This window comes from Choloepus didactylus, chromosome 1 (genome assembly GCF_015220235.1).
Source record: "Choloepus didactylus isolate mChoDid1 chromosome 1, mChoDid1.pri, whole genome shotgun sequence".
Classification (NCBI taxonomy): domain Eukaryota; kingdom Metazoa; phylum Chordata; class Mammalia; order Pilosa; family Megalonychidae; genus Choloepus; species Choloepus didactylus.
In genome coordinates, this window is record NC_051307.1 from 242,643,852 (window position 1) to 242,659,391 (window position 15,540).

At 40.8% G+C, this 15,540-nt stretch overlaps 1 protein-coding gene across 4 annotated transcripts in view; it reads right to left on the minus strand.

The window, feature by feature from the left end:
* The window catches only part of MBD4 (methyl-CpG binding domain 4, DNA glycosylase), a 40,041-nt gene that overhangs the window by 22,395 nt on the left and 2,106 nt on the right, over nt 1-15,540 (minus strand). The window contains exons 3-8 of one of the 4 annotated variants that reach the window (XM_037802420.1): nt 14,377-15,230; nt 11,943-12,017; nt 11,726-11,860; nt 10,987-11,136; nt 10,386-10,489; nt 1,178-1,595 (exon numbers count right to left, since the gene is read on the minus strand). In XM_037802420.1, the coding sequence (XP_037658348.1) occupies nt 1,314-1,595; nt 10,386-10,489; nt 10,987-11,136; nt 11,726-11,860; nt 11,943-12,017; nt 14,377-15,230 (1,600 nt within the window). In that variant the 3' untranslated portion in view covers nt 1,178-1,313. Of the gene's footprint in view, nt 1-1,146; nt 1,596-6,735; nt 7,320-9,169; nt 9,497-10,385; nt 10,490-10,986; nt 11,137-11,725; nt 11,861-11,942; nt 12,018-14,376; nt 15,231-15,540 lie in introns of those variants that run through there. The other 3 variants (XM_037802437.1, XM_037802430.1, XM_037802444.1) reach the window with 3 other exon arrangements.

Consider the following 15,540-nt stretch of genomic DNA (forward strand, 5'->3'; position numbering starts at 1 on the left):
TATTTGCCTGACACTGTGCTAGGCACCTTATATAAATTAACCCATTTAGACATCACAGCAACCCCAGGAGGTAGGCACTATGTTTATCCCCATTCTACAGATGAGGAAACTGAGGCCCAGAGGGCACTGTTAGGAAGTGGCAGAGAAGGGTTTAGTATTTAGGAGGTAGCAGAACTGTGTTTACTTCTATGTAATCTGACCCATTCTCCCAACTTCACCTGACTTGGGAGCAGTTTCAAGTGTTCTTATTGCAAGGAAATGTCACAGAAAGGCAAGGAGTTGGGAGATGACGGTTTGGTACTGACTCTGCCGTTTAGTATCTCCATGCCGTTTACACTGTTGGCTTTGCTGAGCTTTTATTTCCACATTTGTAAGAGAAATTTCCTCTTTTCCTTCCATCTCCACATGTATGAACCTCACAATAGCCTCAGCAAACGTGTTAATGAGCAAATGAATGAACAAAGAGTATTATATGAACACTAAGATGGACTGTCAGGAATTATCCCTCCTAGGGTGGTTTTAAAATTGCCCCCAAATTCTTCAACTTTCGTCCCTTATAAGATGGAACCTAAATTTCCCTCCCCTTGTGGGCAGTACGTAGTCACTCGCTTCTAACAAATAGAGTAGGGTGGAAGCGATAATGTGAGACGTCTGAAACTGAGACTTCCTGAGACTGGGCCATAGAAGGCTCTGGCAGTGTCCTCCTTGCTTTCTCTCTTACTTCGTTCACTTTGAGGACACTCAAGAAGCTCTATGGAGAAGTCCATGTGGCAAGGAACTGAGGCCTCCTGCCTACAGCTGTGAGTGAGCCATCTTGGATGCAGAGTCATTTCCAGTCAAGCTTTGGCCAACATCTTGATGGCAACCTCATGAGAGACCCTCTGCTACAGCCACCCAGTTAAGCCACTCCCAGATTCCTGACTCTCAGAAACAGTGAGATAATAAATATTTGTTGTTTTAAGTCACTATGTTTGGGGGTATTTGTTACGCAACAACAGGTAACTAACATACCTCCCCTTCTGGACCTCTGTTTGCTCATCTGTGAAGTGGGAGGACCCATTCCCACCCTACCTAACCCAAGGGAACAAAATGACAAAATGCCCCTCAAGCCTTTAGGGTCCGCATTGGGCAAATGGGGCTACTCACCTTGGTGGCCCTGGTAGCAGTCAAGAGGGCCTCCATCTGGGCCTTATGCTCCTGGTGGATCCTGTTCAAGACCTTGGCCTCTGAAGGCGTGAAGCTGGGCTTGTTCTTCAGCCACCTCTCTAAGTTGCCAAATGACTCCAGTTCCTTCCGAAGCTTCAACCTCTGGCTCAGCCAGGTCTCTGTGTCCTCTGGCTGCTCTTGTGTATCCTCAGCTTCCAGGGTCTTGAAGCAGGGGATGGACACTGGGGGAGAACTGGGCTGGGGGTTGGGATTGACGGGCATCTGATCTTCCACGTGAGGAACAATGATGATCCGGCGGCGACTTTGTGGCAGGGAGAAGTCCTCCTGCTTGAACCGCTTGAAGCAGTGGGCAATGACCAGGTCAGGGTTGAACGAATGGACTTTGCTGGAGCTTTCATTGCTGTCAGAGGGCTTAGACTGGCAGAGCCCTTGAAGGAAGAGGGTCAAAAGGTGAGTTCCTGATTATTCTCCAGATAGATCTTAAATTAGATCACAAAATAAGTCTCAATAAATTTAAAAAGATCGAAATCATGCAAAGTAACGTCTCCAACCACAATGTAATGAAGCCAGAAATCAATTACAGAAGAAAATTGGAAAATTTACAAATATATGGAAATTAATCAACAATAGGTCAAAGAAAAAATAACACGGGAAATTAAGAAATAGCTTGAGAAAATGAAAATGAAAACACTACATACCAAAACATATAGGATGCACTGAGGGCAGTGCTCAGAGGAAAATGTATAGCTGTAAATGCCTACATTAAAAAAATAAAAAGATTTCAAAGCAACAACCTAATTTCACACCTTGAGGAACTAGACAAAGAAGAGCTAACTAAATCCAAAGTGAGTAGGAGGAAGGAAATAATAAAGATTAGAGTGGAGTTGGATGAAATACAGAATAGAAAAACAACAGTGAGAATCAATGAAGCTAAAAACTGGTTCTTTGAAAAGATCAACACAATTCACAAACCTTTAGCTAGACTGAGAGAGAGAGAGAGAGAGAGAGAGAGAGAGAGAGAGAGAGAGAGAGATGGATGCAAATAACTAAAATCAGAAATGAAAGAGAGGACATTACTACTGACCTCCCAGAAATAAAAAAGAATATAAGAGAATACTATGAACAATTATGTCAACAACTTAGATAAACTAGATGAAATGGACAAATTCCTAGAAATACACAAATTACCTAAACTTAATCAAGAAGAAATAGAAAACTTCAATAGGACAATAACAAGAGATTGAATCAAAACCTCCCAACAAAGAAAAGTCTAAATCCAGGTAGCTTTACTACTAAATTCTACCAAACATTCAAAGAAGAATTAACACCACTCTTTCTTAAAACTGTTACAAAAAACGAAAGAGGAGTGAACACTTCCTAACTCATTCTAAGAGGCCAGCATTAACCTGACACCAAGCCAGATAAAAACAGCACAAGAAAGGAAAATTACAGACCAAAATCCCTTATGAATATAGAAACAAAAATCCTCAACAAAATACTAGCAAACAGAATTCCACAGCATATTAAAAGGATTATACACCATGACCAAGTAGGATTCATATCAGGAATGCAAGGATCGTTCAACATAAAATCAAGCAATGATTGATTCTATTGACATCAATAAAATGAAGGAAAGACACATGATCATCTCAATTGATGCAGAAAAGGCATTTGACAAAATTCAACACACTTTCATTATAGACACACTCAGAAAACTAGGAATAGAAGAGAAAGTCCTCAATACAATAAAGGGTATCTATGAAAAACCCACAGCTAACATTATACTTCAATGGCAAAAAACCGAAAGCCTTCCCCCTAAGATCAAGAATAAGACAAGGATGTCTGTTTTCACCACCGTTATTCAACATTGTACTGGGCGTTCTAGCCAGAGCTATTAGTCAAGAAAAAGAAACAAAAGGCATCTAAATTGGAAAGGAAGAAGTAAAAGTTTCTCTACTCGCAAATGTCATGATCCTACGTATAGAAAATCCCAAGGAATCCACAAGAAAACTACTAGAGTTAATAAATGAAATCAGCAAAGTTGTGGGGTACAAGATTAACATGCAAAAGTTAGTTGTGTTTCTGTACACCAGCAATGGACAGTCTGAACAGAGATTAAGAAAAAATTCCATTTACAATAGTGACAGAGATAACAGATATGAAAGGGTTCTAAAAATCACAGGGATTTAACATTATTATTAAAAATATTATCAACATTATTTTCCATCTAAAACCAAAACTCCTCTGCTTAAAAACCCTTCCGTGACACCCAATTGCCTCCAGAATAAAGTTCAAGCTCCTTAATCTGGCCCTGCCTGACCTCCCCACCCCTGCAAACTTCATCTCTTGCGCCTTTCTTCATCTGTATTTGTTAACAAACTGTTATGACTGTGGTTCCCTGCTCCTTCCCCCTTCCCTGCAACACACCACGATTTACTGAGAATCACCAAGTGGTTGGCTCAGAGTTGGGTGCAGATCCAAGTGAGGCTGGGTGCCGGAGCACAGTGCACTGGTATGTAACAAGGTGGGGTAACCAGAGTATGTAAGGAGAGGGGTTAATACAGTGCTCTCAGTCTGACTGAAGGACTCCATGAAGTCAACCTGGAAGCAGCAGCATTTTGATGTGCACTTTCAAGAATGAGTTGGGTTTCAACAGGTAGAGGGACCAGTGTGGGGAAAGGTCTTTGGGGTGGGATTTTGGGATTTTAGGGTCACAAAATAGTTCCACAAGTTGGAAGCATATTGTGTGTGAAGGCGATTAATGGGAAGAAGTTTGGAGTCATCTCAAGTGCCAGTTTAAGGGAGTGGAACTTTATCCTGGAGACCACAGGAGACATTCAAAACATGCTCCTCATTGGCCTTGCTTCTTCTGTTTGTTCCCTCCTCAGACCCCAAATCCATGTTTCTGACCCTCAGCCAGCAGAGTCTTCTTAAAATGCAAAATCCAGTCATGCCACTTCCCCATATGAAACCCTTCAGTGGCTTCCCATTGCTCTTAGAGTAAACAGTTCTTTCCTACCATGATCCACAAAGCTATACCCTGGGAACCTGCTTCCCTCTCTGCTTTCATCTCCTCCTGCTCTCTGTCCCCCTTGCTCATTCAGCTCCAGCTGCACCAGAGGCTGCCTTTCTGTTGTCAAACTCTCACGGCTCATTCCTGGCTTTAGGTTTTCACATATGCTGTGCCCTCTGAATGGAATGGTATCCCTCAACATTTCCCCTGGATGAGTCCTTCTCATCCTAAGTTCTCAGCCCAGATGCCACCCTCTCTCAAAGAGCCCTCTCCTGACCACCCTCTTGAATGTTGTCTGCCCATCATATCCTCCTCATGGAGCTTACATTCTAGTGATCTCAGGGGTCCTGTGTCCACCCATAGGAAAGTAGGGTGGATCTTGTAATAAAAGAGGACTTCACCATTGGAGTTACAGGTAGAGACTGTGTGAAAATGTTCCCTGGAGATTGGTGATGAAAGCTCTCAGAGGCCAACTAGTCTAATCTGCCCAGGTCAAGAACTCTTCCTACAAATAGCCCCTGGCAGATTTTGCTTCTACTTGTATACCACCACTGGCAGGGAGCTCTCTATCTAAGATTGTGGACACCTAACTCTGACTACTAGAAAATACTTATATTGAGGCAGAATTTGTTTCCTTGGAATTTATACCCCTTAGTCCTAGCCTCACCACCAATGTCCCCCCACCCCCCACCCCAAACAGATTTGTTCCATAACAGCCCTTCAGGTAGCTGATGGCAACTCCACTCTTTCTTGAAATTCCCCTCTCTTGGCTTCTGATTCAAATCTCTTCCTAAATCCCATCCTCTCTGGCCACTTGTTTTGAGGCCCCTCTTTTCCTGATCAGCCCTTAAAAGTTGGTGCTTTCCAGAATTACACTTTGGCTTCCTTCTTTTTTCAAACATTCTCCCACTCTCCTGTTTCTGTGGCCCTCTGTATGCTGAGGACACCTATACCAGTATTTCTGACTTGGAATTAGCTGCAATTTTATACATCCAGTTGCTCCACTTGGATGGCCTGCAATGATCTCTAACTCCACAAGGCTGTCTGACCTCTCCCTGTCCTCACCTAATCAGTTCCTCCCACTGGTTCCCTATCTCTGTGAGAGGCACTTCCATCTACTAGGTCACCCCAACTACCAGTGCAAACATCATCTGTGATTGCTCCCTCCACGGTCCCCATCCAATAAGCCCCCAAGTCCCTGGAGTACCCGCTGGCGTGGCCCCTCTCCCTCACCATCCAGCATCTTTGGCTTGGGCATTTGGGAAGCCGCAGATCTTTTCTCCCCACACCAGGTCTACCAATTCAGTTTCCACATTTGCTGATTGCTCCTGATCTAATCCTGCCACTTCCAGAGGCTTTCCCATTTCCCATGAAAGTCACCCTTCACCATCTCATTCTTTCTGACCTCTTACCTCATCTCCAGTGATACTCAAACTATTTGCAATTTCCTGAAGACCCCATGTGTGCTGGTTTGTATATATTATGTCCCCCAGAAAAAGCCATATTCTTTAATGCAATCTTGTGGGGGCAGATATATTAGGGTTGATTAGGCTGGAACTTATTGGTTCAGTATTTCCATGGAGGTGTGGCCCCGCCCATTCAGCAAGGGCCTAGATTACTAGAGGCTTAAATAAGCTCAGACATAAGGAGCTCACTGCTGTAGCTGAGACAGACATTTTGAAGATGGCCATTGGAAGCTGATGCAGACATTTTGGAGAATGCCATTTTGAAACACAAACTGGGAGCAAGCAGATGCCAGCCACGTGCCTTCCCAGGTAACAGAGATTATCTGGATGCCATTGGCCATTCTCCAGTGAAGGTACTCGATTGTCAGTGCATTACCTTGGACACTTTATGGCCTTAAGACTGTAACTGTGTAACCAAATAAACCCCCTTTATAAAAGCCAATCCATTTCTGGTGTTTTGCTTTCCGGCAGCATCAGCAAACCAGAACACCATGCTTCTGGGCCTCTGTGCATGCTGTTCCCTAGGAAGGAATGCCCTTCCTTCCCGTTTTAGCTTGGAGAACTCCCTCCTATCTTTTAAGCCCCAGTGTAAAGATCTCTTCAAGGAGCTTGGATGAACTGTTCCTCCCCATCCCTACACTCAGTGAACCTCGTACTCCTGGATGTCACCCTTGGACCCAGCATTCAACCCTTCTTATTTCGGAATTATCAGTTCCTCTCTTTCACCTTTGACGTTGCACTGTCCTGCCAAATGCTTGGCCCCGAACAGGATGTCGACAAAACCTTGAGGACTGAAGGTCATCTCTGTGCCCCTTCCCCAGTACCGAACACTTCAATGTCCGATGGAGAAACGCCCGGCTACCTTTCGTGGGTTCCAAGCCAAGGCAATTTGGCCGGTTCCTCCAACCCAACCATGGAAATCCAAGAAATGTGCACGACCTGGCCTCGCGCCCCAGGCCACTGCTCATCCAGAAAGGAGGACGGCACAGTGAGACCTCCGCCCTGACCTTGCACTCACCCCACTTTCACCCGTCCGCATGCGGCTGAAGACTTTCCGGAGGAGGCGCTGCTTCCCTGGGGTTTGCTTACCGAGCAGCGACATGAGCAGAGCCTCGTACGTTTCAATGGAACGGTCCCAGCGGTCCATGGTCGCGGTACTAAAAGAGTGTAGCCTGCTTGCTTGCGCAGGGGTGCGGGGTACCAGGAAAACACTAATCACAAGTATTAGGAGTAGCGAGCGGCAACCTCGTTGCCATGACGACGGACTCGCCCGCGCTGATTGGCTGAGCGCCGCCCGCGCCGAGTTCGCTCGGCCTCTTCCTGTGAACCGCCGGGAAAAAATCTCAGAGCTGCGGAATTCTGGCCACAGAATTTCTTAGTTTGGCTCACTAGGCCCAGAATCTTGAGTTATAGATCTGCTTTTTCCCCCCTGGAAATCGTAGGATTTTCGGCAGGTCTCCACATCTTTAGTCCTCAGTTTCTCAACCAAAGAATAGGTCCTCCCTTCTTCAGAGGGTTTGTAGGCACCCAAGTGAATCGGAGCCCAAATAGAGGCAGTATTTTTGTAGGCTTTGGCCCCTTGTAATATAAAGGGGTGCCATGGTTTGGAATTATAGAATCTGAGAATCAGGGTATTAATAATAAATGCTTGAAATGTCCATCAATTGATGAATGGGTAAATAAAATGTAGTATATCCATACAAAGAAATTATTATTCAGCTATAAAAAGGAATGAAGTTCTGATACATTAGTAACATGAATGAACCTTGAAAACATTAAGTGAAAAAAGGCCACATATTCTATGATTCCATTTATATGAAATGTCCAGAATTGGCAAATCTATAAAGACAGAAGATTAGTGATTGCCAGAGGATGGAGAAGAAGAAATTGGGATTGATTGCTAGCAGGTTTGGAGTTTCTTTTTAGGGTGATGGAAATGTTCTGGAATCAGTGATGATATTGCACAACACTGTGAATGTACTAAAAACCACTGAATTTAACTCTTTAAAATAGCAAACATGGTGAATTTTATGTGGATTTTCTCAGAAGTTTTTAAAAAGTGCTTGAGCACTTACTCTGTGCAAGGCACCAACTTTACTCAAAAGCATTATCGTTGTGACCCTCTCAATTTTTACAGATAATGGGCCACACTCTTACAAGCCAGGCACCCATTTTAAGCACTTTGCATGCATTAACCTAATAATCACAATAACAGTGTGAAGTAGACATCATCAGCCCATTTAAAGAGATGAGGAAACAGGTAGAGGTCAGGCGACCTCACAGCCATGTAAGGGGGAGCCAGGACTAGAACCCAAACAACCCAGCTCTGGCCTGAGCTCCCCTCACAGAGCTCATTTCTTGTGTCCACACTGGCCCACACTCCCGATAGAGATGCCAGAGAGGGGATTTCACAGCAGGCCCTGCCACCCAGCCTCACTCTGTCCTAAGCTTGGTGAGCTTGCCCTATCCCTCCAATCCCTGGTTGTGCCCAGGGTTTCAGAGGCCCTCTATACTGTTCATACTCTTGCGTGCTGTGTTGCTTCCACACCTTGCCCCTTTTGTTGTCTCCCATTATTGTGTCTCTCTCCCTTTGAGGGCCTCCACAGAGCCTTTTCATCTTTGTGCCCCTCCCAAGCACAGAGCTGTGTACTTAGTGAATGCTACTTTGTTGTTAAACAATGCTATGATGGAAAATTATGAAGTGGATGTTTGCATTGCAGGAGTGGCCAGTTTTCCTGTTCTCTGGTCAGAATCCACCACTCTCTAAAAACTAAAATTTGTTCACTAAAGTAGAAGCTACCAACTAGCTCTGCATCCCGATTCTGTTCATACCCTACCCTATAACAAAGATAGTTTCTCTAACAATTTTAAAAATTGACTGCATCAATTTAATCTTGAAATTTTATCTTAAAATGGCAATTGGTAATCGAGACTTAAGAATTTAGGATTTGTTTTTTGCAATTTGGTGAGTTCTTTCTAAGGTAAATGTTTTGCTATTTGAGCTGTAGCATTACCATACCTCATATAAAATTGGCATAAAAGTTAAAAGTCCCTGTCCTCCAGCTCAAAGATAAGAGATGGGTAAATGCTTGAATTTTCATGAGGGATGACTGTAAAACGGCATGAGCCAGAAGCTAGCAAGCTGAGTCTGAGCCACAGGCAGATATTCACATTAGGTTATCAAATGGATGTTGGGGTTGAATCACCAATTCCTAAAAGCCAGCATGGAGTTGTCAAGCACATATGATACCAAAAGAATCTAATTTTTCTTTGCGGGCTGGGGGTAAACAGTTTTTAATAAAAATATTTTTATTAATTAATGACTAATATAATCTATAATACTTTTTTCTCTTAGATGTTTGGCTGCAAACTCTGCTTGCTTCTTCATATAAAAATTGTGTAATATTTTCTATAGTAAAAGACAAAGTCTAATCTATCTTCTTTTGGGATTGGTATAATTTTGCTTTGTGTTATTGATAGTTTAGAAAATTTTTTTTCACCTTCACATCATACTTCATTATGTTAAAGTCATATACAATTTTAGGATTGTTGTCACATAATTTATTTTTAAAAAACTCTGAAAGCATCTTTTAGCACATCAGTAACAAAGATCCACAAGTAGCACAAACATTAAGAAAACACATGCCAGCTTCTAGTTTGGCTGATTAAAATCTACACACCTTGGAATGGTGGTAGTTGTGCTTAATGAAGCGCTTAAGATTCGAGGTGCAAAGCAACAAATAAAAAATGAGTTTGAAAACTTCAAAGAGTCTTAGGTCAGACTTAATTTTTCATGATTTTCCCAAAGCCAGTCATGATATTTATTTAATTTATGGTCTTGAGGGTGCACCTGGAAGAAATTCAAGACGTTAGGAGACAGAGACCTTATGTAAGTTAGTCAGAAGCAGATTTTTAAAATGGGGTTTTTCAAAGTATGGTGGAGAACACACTATGACAATATAATTGGAAAATAAAAATCTTTAATCTAATGTGATTTGTGAATGTTTAAAACTATACCTTACATGAAACAACTGTAATCCTTTACAGTTTACCAAGCACTTTCCAATTTAGTATGGATCCTCACCACAACCTGGGGTGTTGGATGGTGGTGATATGAGTCAAGTATTAATACCCAATGTTCAAGGAGGAGGTAACAGATACTGAAAGGTTAAATGCTCAGCTCACAATAAATGGTGAAGCAAGGACTGAACATGGGCCTTCAGCTGACTGCCTCAGGGGAGTCACAGATGGAGAGGGCAGTACACCAGGATGCCTGGGTTGCTCAGCTCACAGAATGGGTAGCTGAAGTAGGACCCCATTACCACAAAAATAGTCTGAGATCACTAGGAGAAACCTAAAAGCATACATTCCAAGCACTAACATACCTTCTTTCATTTAGTGGTGTACTTTTGAAGGCTAGTAGGACTGTGAAAGGAGCAAAACCACATCAGGGCTTAGTTAGACAGTAAATGAATGGCAATGACAGGAAGTGGGCCAGAAGTGACCAAACTGCTGCAGATCAGAGGCTTTGCCAAGTTTCTTTGTGGACTTGGCAACATATATGGATCCTTCCCTGCTGCCAATAACCCCATGTCATCTGATGCCCTTCAAGCTGAGAAAAAAATTGGTTGTGACTGTAATAGCACCCATGTCCAACAAATAGTTTTAGCTATAATGGTGGTCTTATTTTGCTTCAGACAAAATATGCTGGATATATCATTGTTGGGACTGGGCCTTACCTGCTTCCATTCATTGACGCAAAAAATTCGGTAAGAGTCATTGCCATATTTACCAATCCCATGAAGCTCAATCGGATACTTCCATTGCTTTGTCAGATATTCATCTGAAGAATACAACACCCACATATCAGGTCAGCCTCTGGAAAGACATCTTCCCTAAATGTGTGGTGATTGGGTCGGGACGGAGAGAACAGCAGAAAGGAATAGGAAAGAATCTTGCCCAACAACCCCCGTAGTGATTGCTCTTTCTTCTGAGTTCCTGCAGCACCCTTTTCCGAATCCCTCACCTGGCACTTACTGTTATTTTGTGCTGCGCTAAGGAGACAGAGGTAATGTGCTTAAAGTCAAGGACTGGACTTTCTGCTTCACTGACTTCTTCCTCTAATTTTGCCCACATGGTCTGACTGAATGCTGAGAAAATATTTATTGCCTTGGTCAGTGGGAGACTGTGGTTTGGGGCAAGCAGATTGTTTTAAAATGACGTTGGTGCTTGAGCTGAATAACCTCTATTAATGTAGCATCTAAGAACATTAAAGTTAAAGGTGTGGCTCTCTTAAGAAGGCACAGTTTGTTTTTTAATTTGGGGCATATGGGAAAATACCTGAGAACTTGATAATGGTTTTTGCTCGAAGATCATAGAGACCAAGAGGCTTAAGAAGTTCTGACACGTCTCTCCAGTCTGCAGTTCTTGCTACCTCAGCTGAAGGGTACTTCTCCAGAAACTCCCAAAGCACAGGTATTGCCATTTTGCCTGGGAAGTAAAAATAACTACATGATTACAAGCCTCCAGAAGGGCTGATTTCACCTTCAAGTTACTAGAAGTCTCATATAGAGCTGCTTTTTTCTTCCCATTTATGAGACACCATTAGCTAAACCAGCAACCACTTTCAGAATCAAAAACCAACACTAATCTATTTGGGTAATAGTCCAAAATATGCTGAAACCTGCCCTTGAATGATTAGTTTTTAAAGAATTACATCACCAGAGAACCAGTATAAAAGCATATAGAATACAAAGTGCCAATGACATTTGAGAAGGCATTCAATGAAAAAGAAATGTTTATACATATAACACATGCTGGGAGAAAGCTAAATAACTGATTTTTATTAATGACCAAAACAAATTTGGAAGTAGAAAATAAAACAGAAACTTGCCCCTTAATGCTAAAAAGGTTCTGGGATATTCATCTAGTCTAACCCTTACAGGTAAAGAGTTTGAGGGCCTTGCCTGAGGTCACAGAGACTTGAACTAGAACTTGAATCCAGGCCGCAGTCAACTCAGTGCTTTCTCCATCATGACAATGTATCTACTTAAGACAAAAATTAAAATAATTTACAAACCTGAGGTCCGATTGAGAAATATAGTTGCGATGAGGAGCTTCCATGGATCGTGAAAAAGTGTTTCTTGGACAAGATTAAAAGGCGATCGTGGAGGAGTCCACTTCTTAAAGGCTTTTCGTCTTGGGGGGCTAGGAGCTAGAAGAAACAAACATTCTTCATCAGAGCTGAACATCTGAAACAGATTTAAAGTCTGATTTTCTGACTGGGAAAGGGATACCTTCTTTGTTATACTTGCTGGAAAAATACAAGCTTGTTTTCCTTTTTTCTATTTGTGTTCGTGGAATGGTGTCTTCTGAAAAGGAAGAGGGAACACTGTTTATAGAATCTATGGTTTAGCCTAAAGAAATATTCAGGATGCTAATAAAAATAATAATAATACCACTGCTTATAATGCATTTAGTATATGCCAGGCTCTGTTCTAAGCACTTTACATAAATTAACCATTTAATCCTACCTATGTAAGTAGGTACTATTTTTTCTCCTTACAGATAAGGAAATGGAGGTACAAGGAGGTTAAGTAACTTACCCAAGGTCACACAGCTAGTGTCAGAGCTATCATTAAACCCAGGCTCAATAGCTCCTGAGTTCATACCTTTAACCCCTCAGTCACACAAGCTCTCTATGATTTATGTTCAGTGTTAAACATTTTGAAAAACTGGAAACAATATGAAATATTTTAAATTATGGCACAATTGTAAAATGTGGTCATTAAAACATTTTTTGAGATGATACAATGACTATTTTCCCATGTCGTTAAAAGCAAGATTCTGTGTGATCCCAATTTTGTAAAAAAAAAAGAGACATATATACATACTACACAGATTAGAATAAAATAAACCAAAATGTTTGTTGCTGAGTGTTTTTAAATTTTTACCTTTAATTTTCTATACTTTCCAAAATTTCTGCAGGTAATACTTTTACACTCACCAAAAAAGGAAAATAGACAAAACAGAACCTGCAGAAAAACTTGAGTCTCTGATTAGAGTTGGACCTTGAGGAATACCTGAGACCACCATCTACTGGGAAGCTTGGTTAATTCAACAAAGACCAATTATTTGACCAGCATTATAAGACTTCACAAAGTTTCTAAAATCATCATATTTAATACTCCCCTTAGCCGTATCCTCTAAATTTGAATATCAGCTAATAATATCTTGCTTTTTTATAGCATGAGGCCATTTTTTTCACTTCTCATTTATAATATTCTTGACATGGGACATGGGACTAGTGTTTTGTTTACTTGTTTACAGATGAAGAAATTAAGGTTAGAAATTAATCAACCATCCCCAAATGATGCTAGAGTTGACAAAAGATTGGGACAAGAATCCAGGTCTCTAGGTAATTAGTTTAGTGTTTTTCACTATTCTAGTTTGAATAGGTAAAGCTCAAGGGAAAGTAAAAATGAGTTAGAACAAAGGAAACTGCTCTTACTAGCTACCTGATAATTTTCTTTGTGGGTTCCTACACATAATTACTCACTAGCCTTCTTTATTACTTAGGAGACTGAAGCTCAGTTTATTTGATAATTTCTAGCTAAGCCAATGGGAAAGTCTTCACTATTCCACTGGATACCTACTAACCTAAGGGTACTTCATCTTTGGTTGAGAGCTAGACTTCTTTATGTATAGGATGAATAGGACACTTCCATTTTAGTTGCAAAAGGATGTTTTTAATATTTAATTTGCCTGTTAAACTAGCAATAAATCTATGTAACTTCAAAGATCTAAGAAGCTCAAAGTCTTTAAAGAACTCTTTTGCAGTTTCTAGGTATAGATGGCCATCTTCTGTTAAAGATAGTAAAATTCCAGACACAGAAATGACATAAAATCATAGGCTGGATTGAGAACAAGAATCAAGTCTAATCCCCTGCTCCACCAATTTGTCCAGGCTGTCTCCCCAAAGGATTTTAAGTAAAATTACTATTCTTCTTTAAAGGAGTTATTCATTATACCATAATGGCATAATGAATAACTAATACAGGGCTTCTCAAAAGGTCTTCTTTTTATGTCATATTCACTCAGGTATCATAAAAGCAAAACCACTAAGCTCTGAACCCTATATAAACAGCGTATTACAAATAATAGATGAACTATGTGATTACAGTTTTGAATTATTTAGAGCTCTAAAGCACTTTAGAGAAGCACTATATTATAACAGAAGATAATAATGACTATGAAATATACAAAATTAAATTGGAAGACACACGAGAGTAGTAACAGGAAGGGTGCAAAGAGAAGACACTGACTATTCTCAACCAGTTTTTGTATAAAGGTGTCCTCCACAACCTTTTCACAAGTGAAGACTTTTAATTTTCCTTAAAGTCTCAAAATTACTAGATGGAAAGAGGATGGGGAGAAGAGAAAGCACTGTTTAGCTGAGTACCAGCTGTTGTACCAGGAGGAGACGGTGGCAGCTGTTACCATCACAACTCTCCTTTGATGGGGGCATCAAGGTCCACTGTCCATCTCTGCCATAGAAAAGAGCTTGAAGACAAGGTATTAGGATCAACTGGTAGAATGTGTCTGACATTTGGCCCTATTTCCTGGCTCTATTCCCACATTCCTAACCACATAAAAGCATGAAATGCAAGATCAGGAGGAATAAATTTCTTCATCGTATGATGCTTAACACCACTTTAAAGCACTGAATACCTTGAAATATTTTCACAGAAGTAAAGTCTTTCTCAGTCTGTGAGCAGTTGTCCATTTCAGAGTCACATTTCAAAATGTCAGTATGCAAATATTCCTTCCCTTCCCCAACGTCTACTTTTGTTTTGATTTCCTCAGATTCTAAAAAGGTATCCTGACACTTCTGGTGTTCTGCTTCTTTGGTTGAACATAATTTGTTTATGATGCCAGAAGTTGGTTGTTCAACATGAAAGTCTGATCCTGAATTCAATGATTTTTCTTTTACAAGTCCATTTTCTTCATTGGTTGCATTGAGGGTCTCGTCAATTGCTCCGGCATCAGAAATGCAGAGAGTTCTATCAAGCTGACTTTCTTGTGTGCCTGACTCACGTTCAGCATCTGCTTTATTATACACAGATTCTCTTTTTCTATTACTTTCAACAGAATCTGAAAGACTTTTCTGGCACCTTCTTTTAGTTTTCCTAATTTGAATTCCATTCAAAGTAGCCCCTTTTCCTTTGGACTTTTTACCCCTTCTAGAGTTAGTATCATTAACACCCCCAACTTCTTTCAAAAGCAAATGATTGGAAGTGAAGTTAGATAGTCCTCTGTTCTCTTGCAATTCTGAGCTACTACTTGGCAGAGCAAACACATCTTTTTCCCACCTGCCCTGTGTCCTGAGATTCCGGTTGGAAATGTTAATTTCATTTTGCAGTTGGGATGCCTGAGCTGTCATGCTGCAGTCTTTGTATCTTGATCTGATGTTCTTTTTAGAAGATACGGTAAAATCAAAATCTTCTGGCTTAAGAGAAGTCTCTCCATTTTCGTGAAGATAATTAGCAAGGGAACTTTTGCTTCTGAACTTCAGTCCTTGAGGGCTAGAAAATGATATTAAAGGAAACTTACTACTAGTAATTAGAAGCGATTTTAAAAAAGAATTGGACCACGTTTTAGATTTCTCATGCATATTTTCCAAATGTTGCCATGAGCATTTGTCATTTAAAATAAAAATCAGTGATAAAATGGGACTTACAGTGGTTTCTTCTAGGATAACACAAAATAATTTTATGAATATAACTTAAGTGCAACCATTAACCATTTATAGGAGGGACAAAGTGTAATTGTCCCCAAATTACCTGATGTAACCAACCAGTGACACTCAAGAAACAGAATTCACTTAAGTTTTAT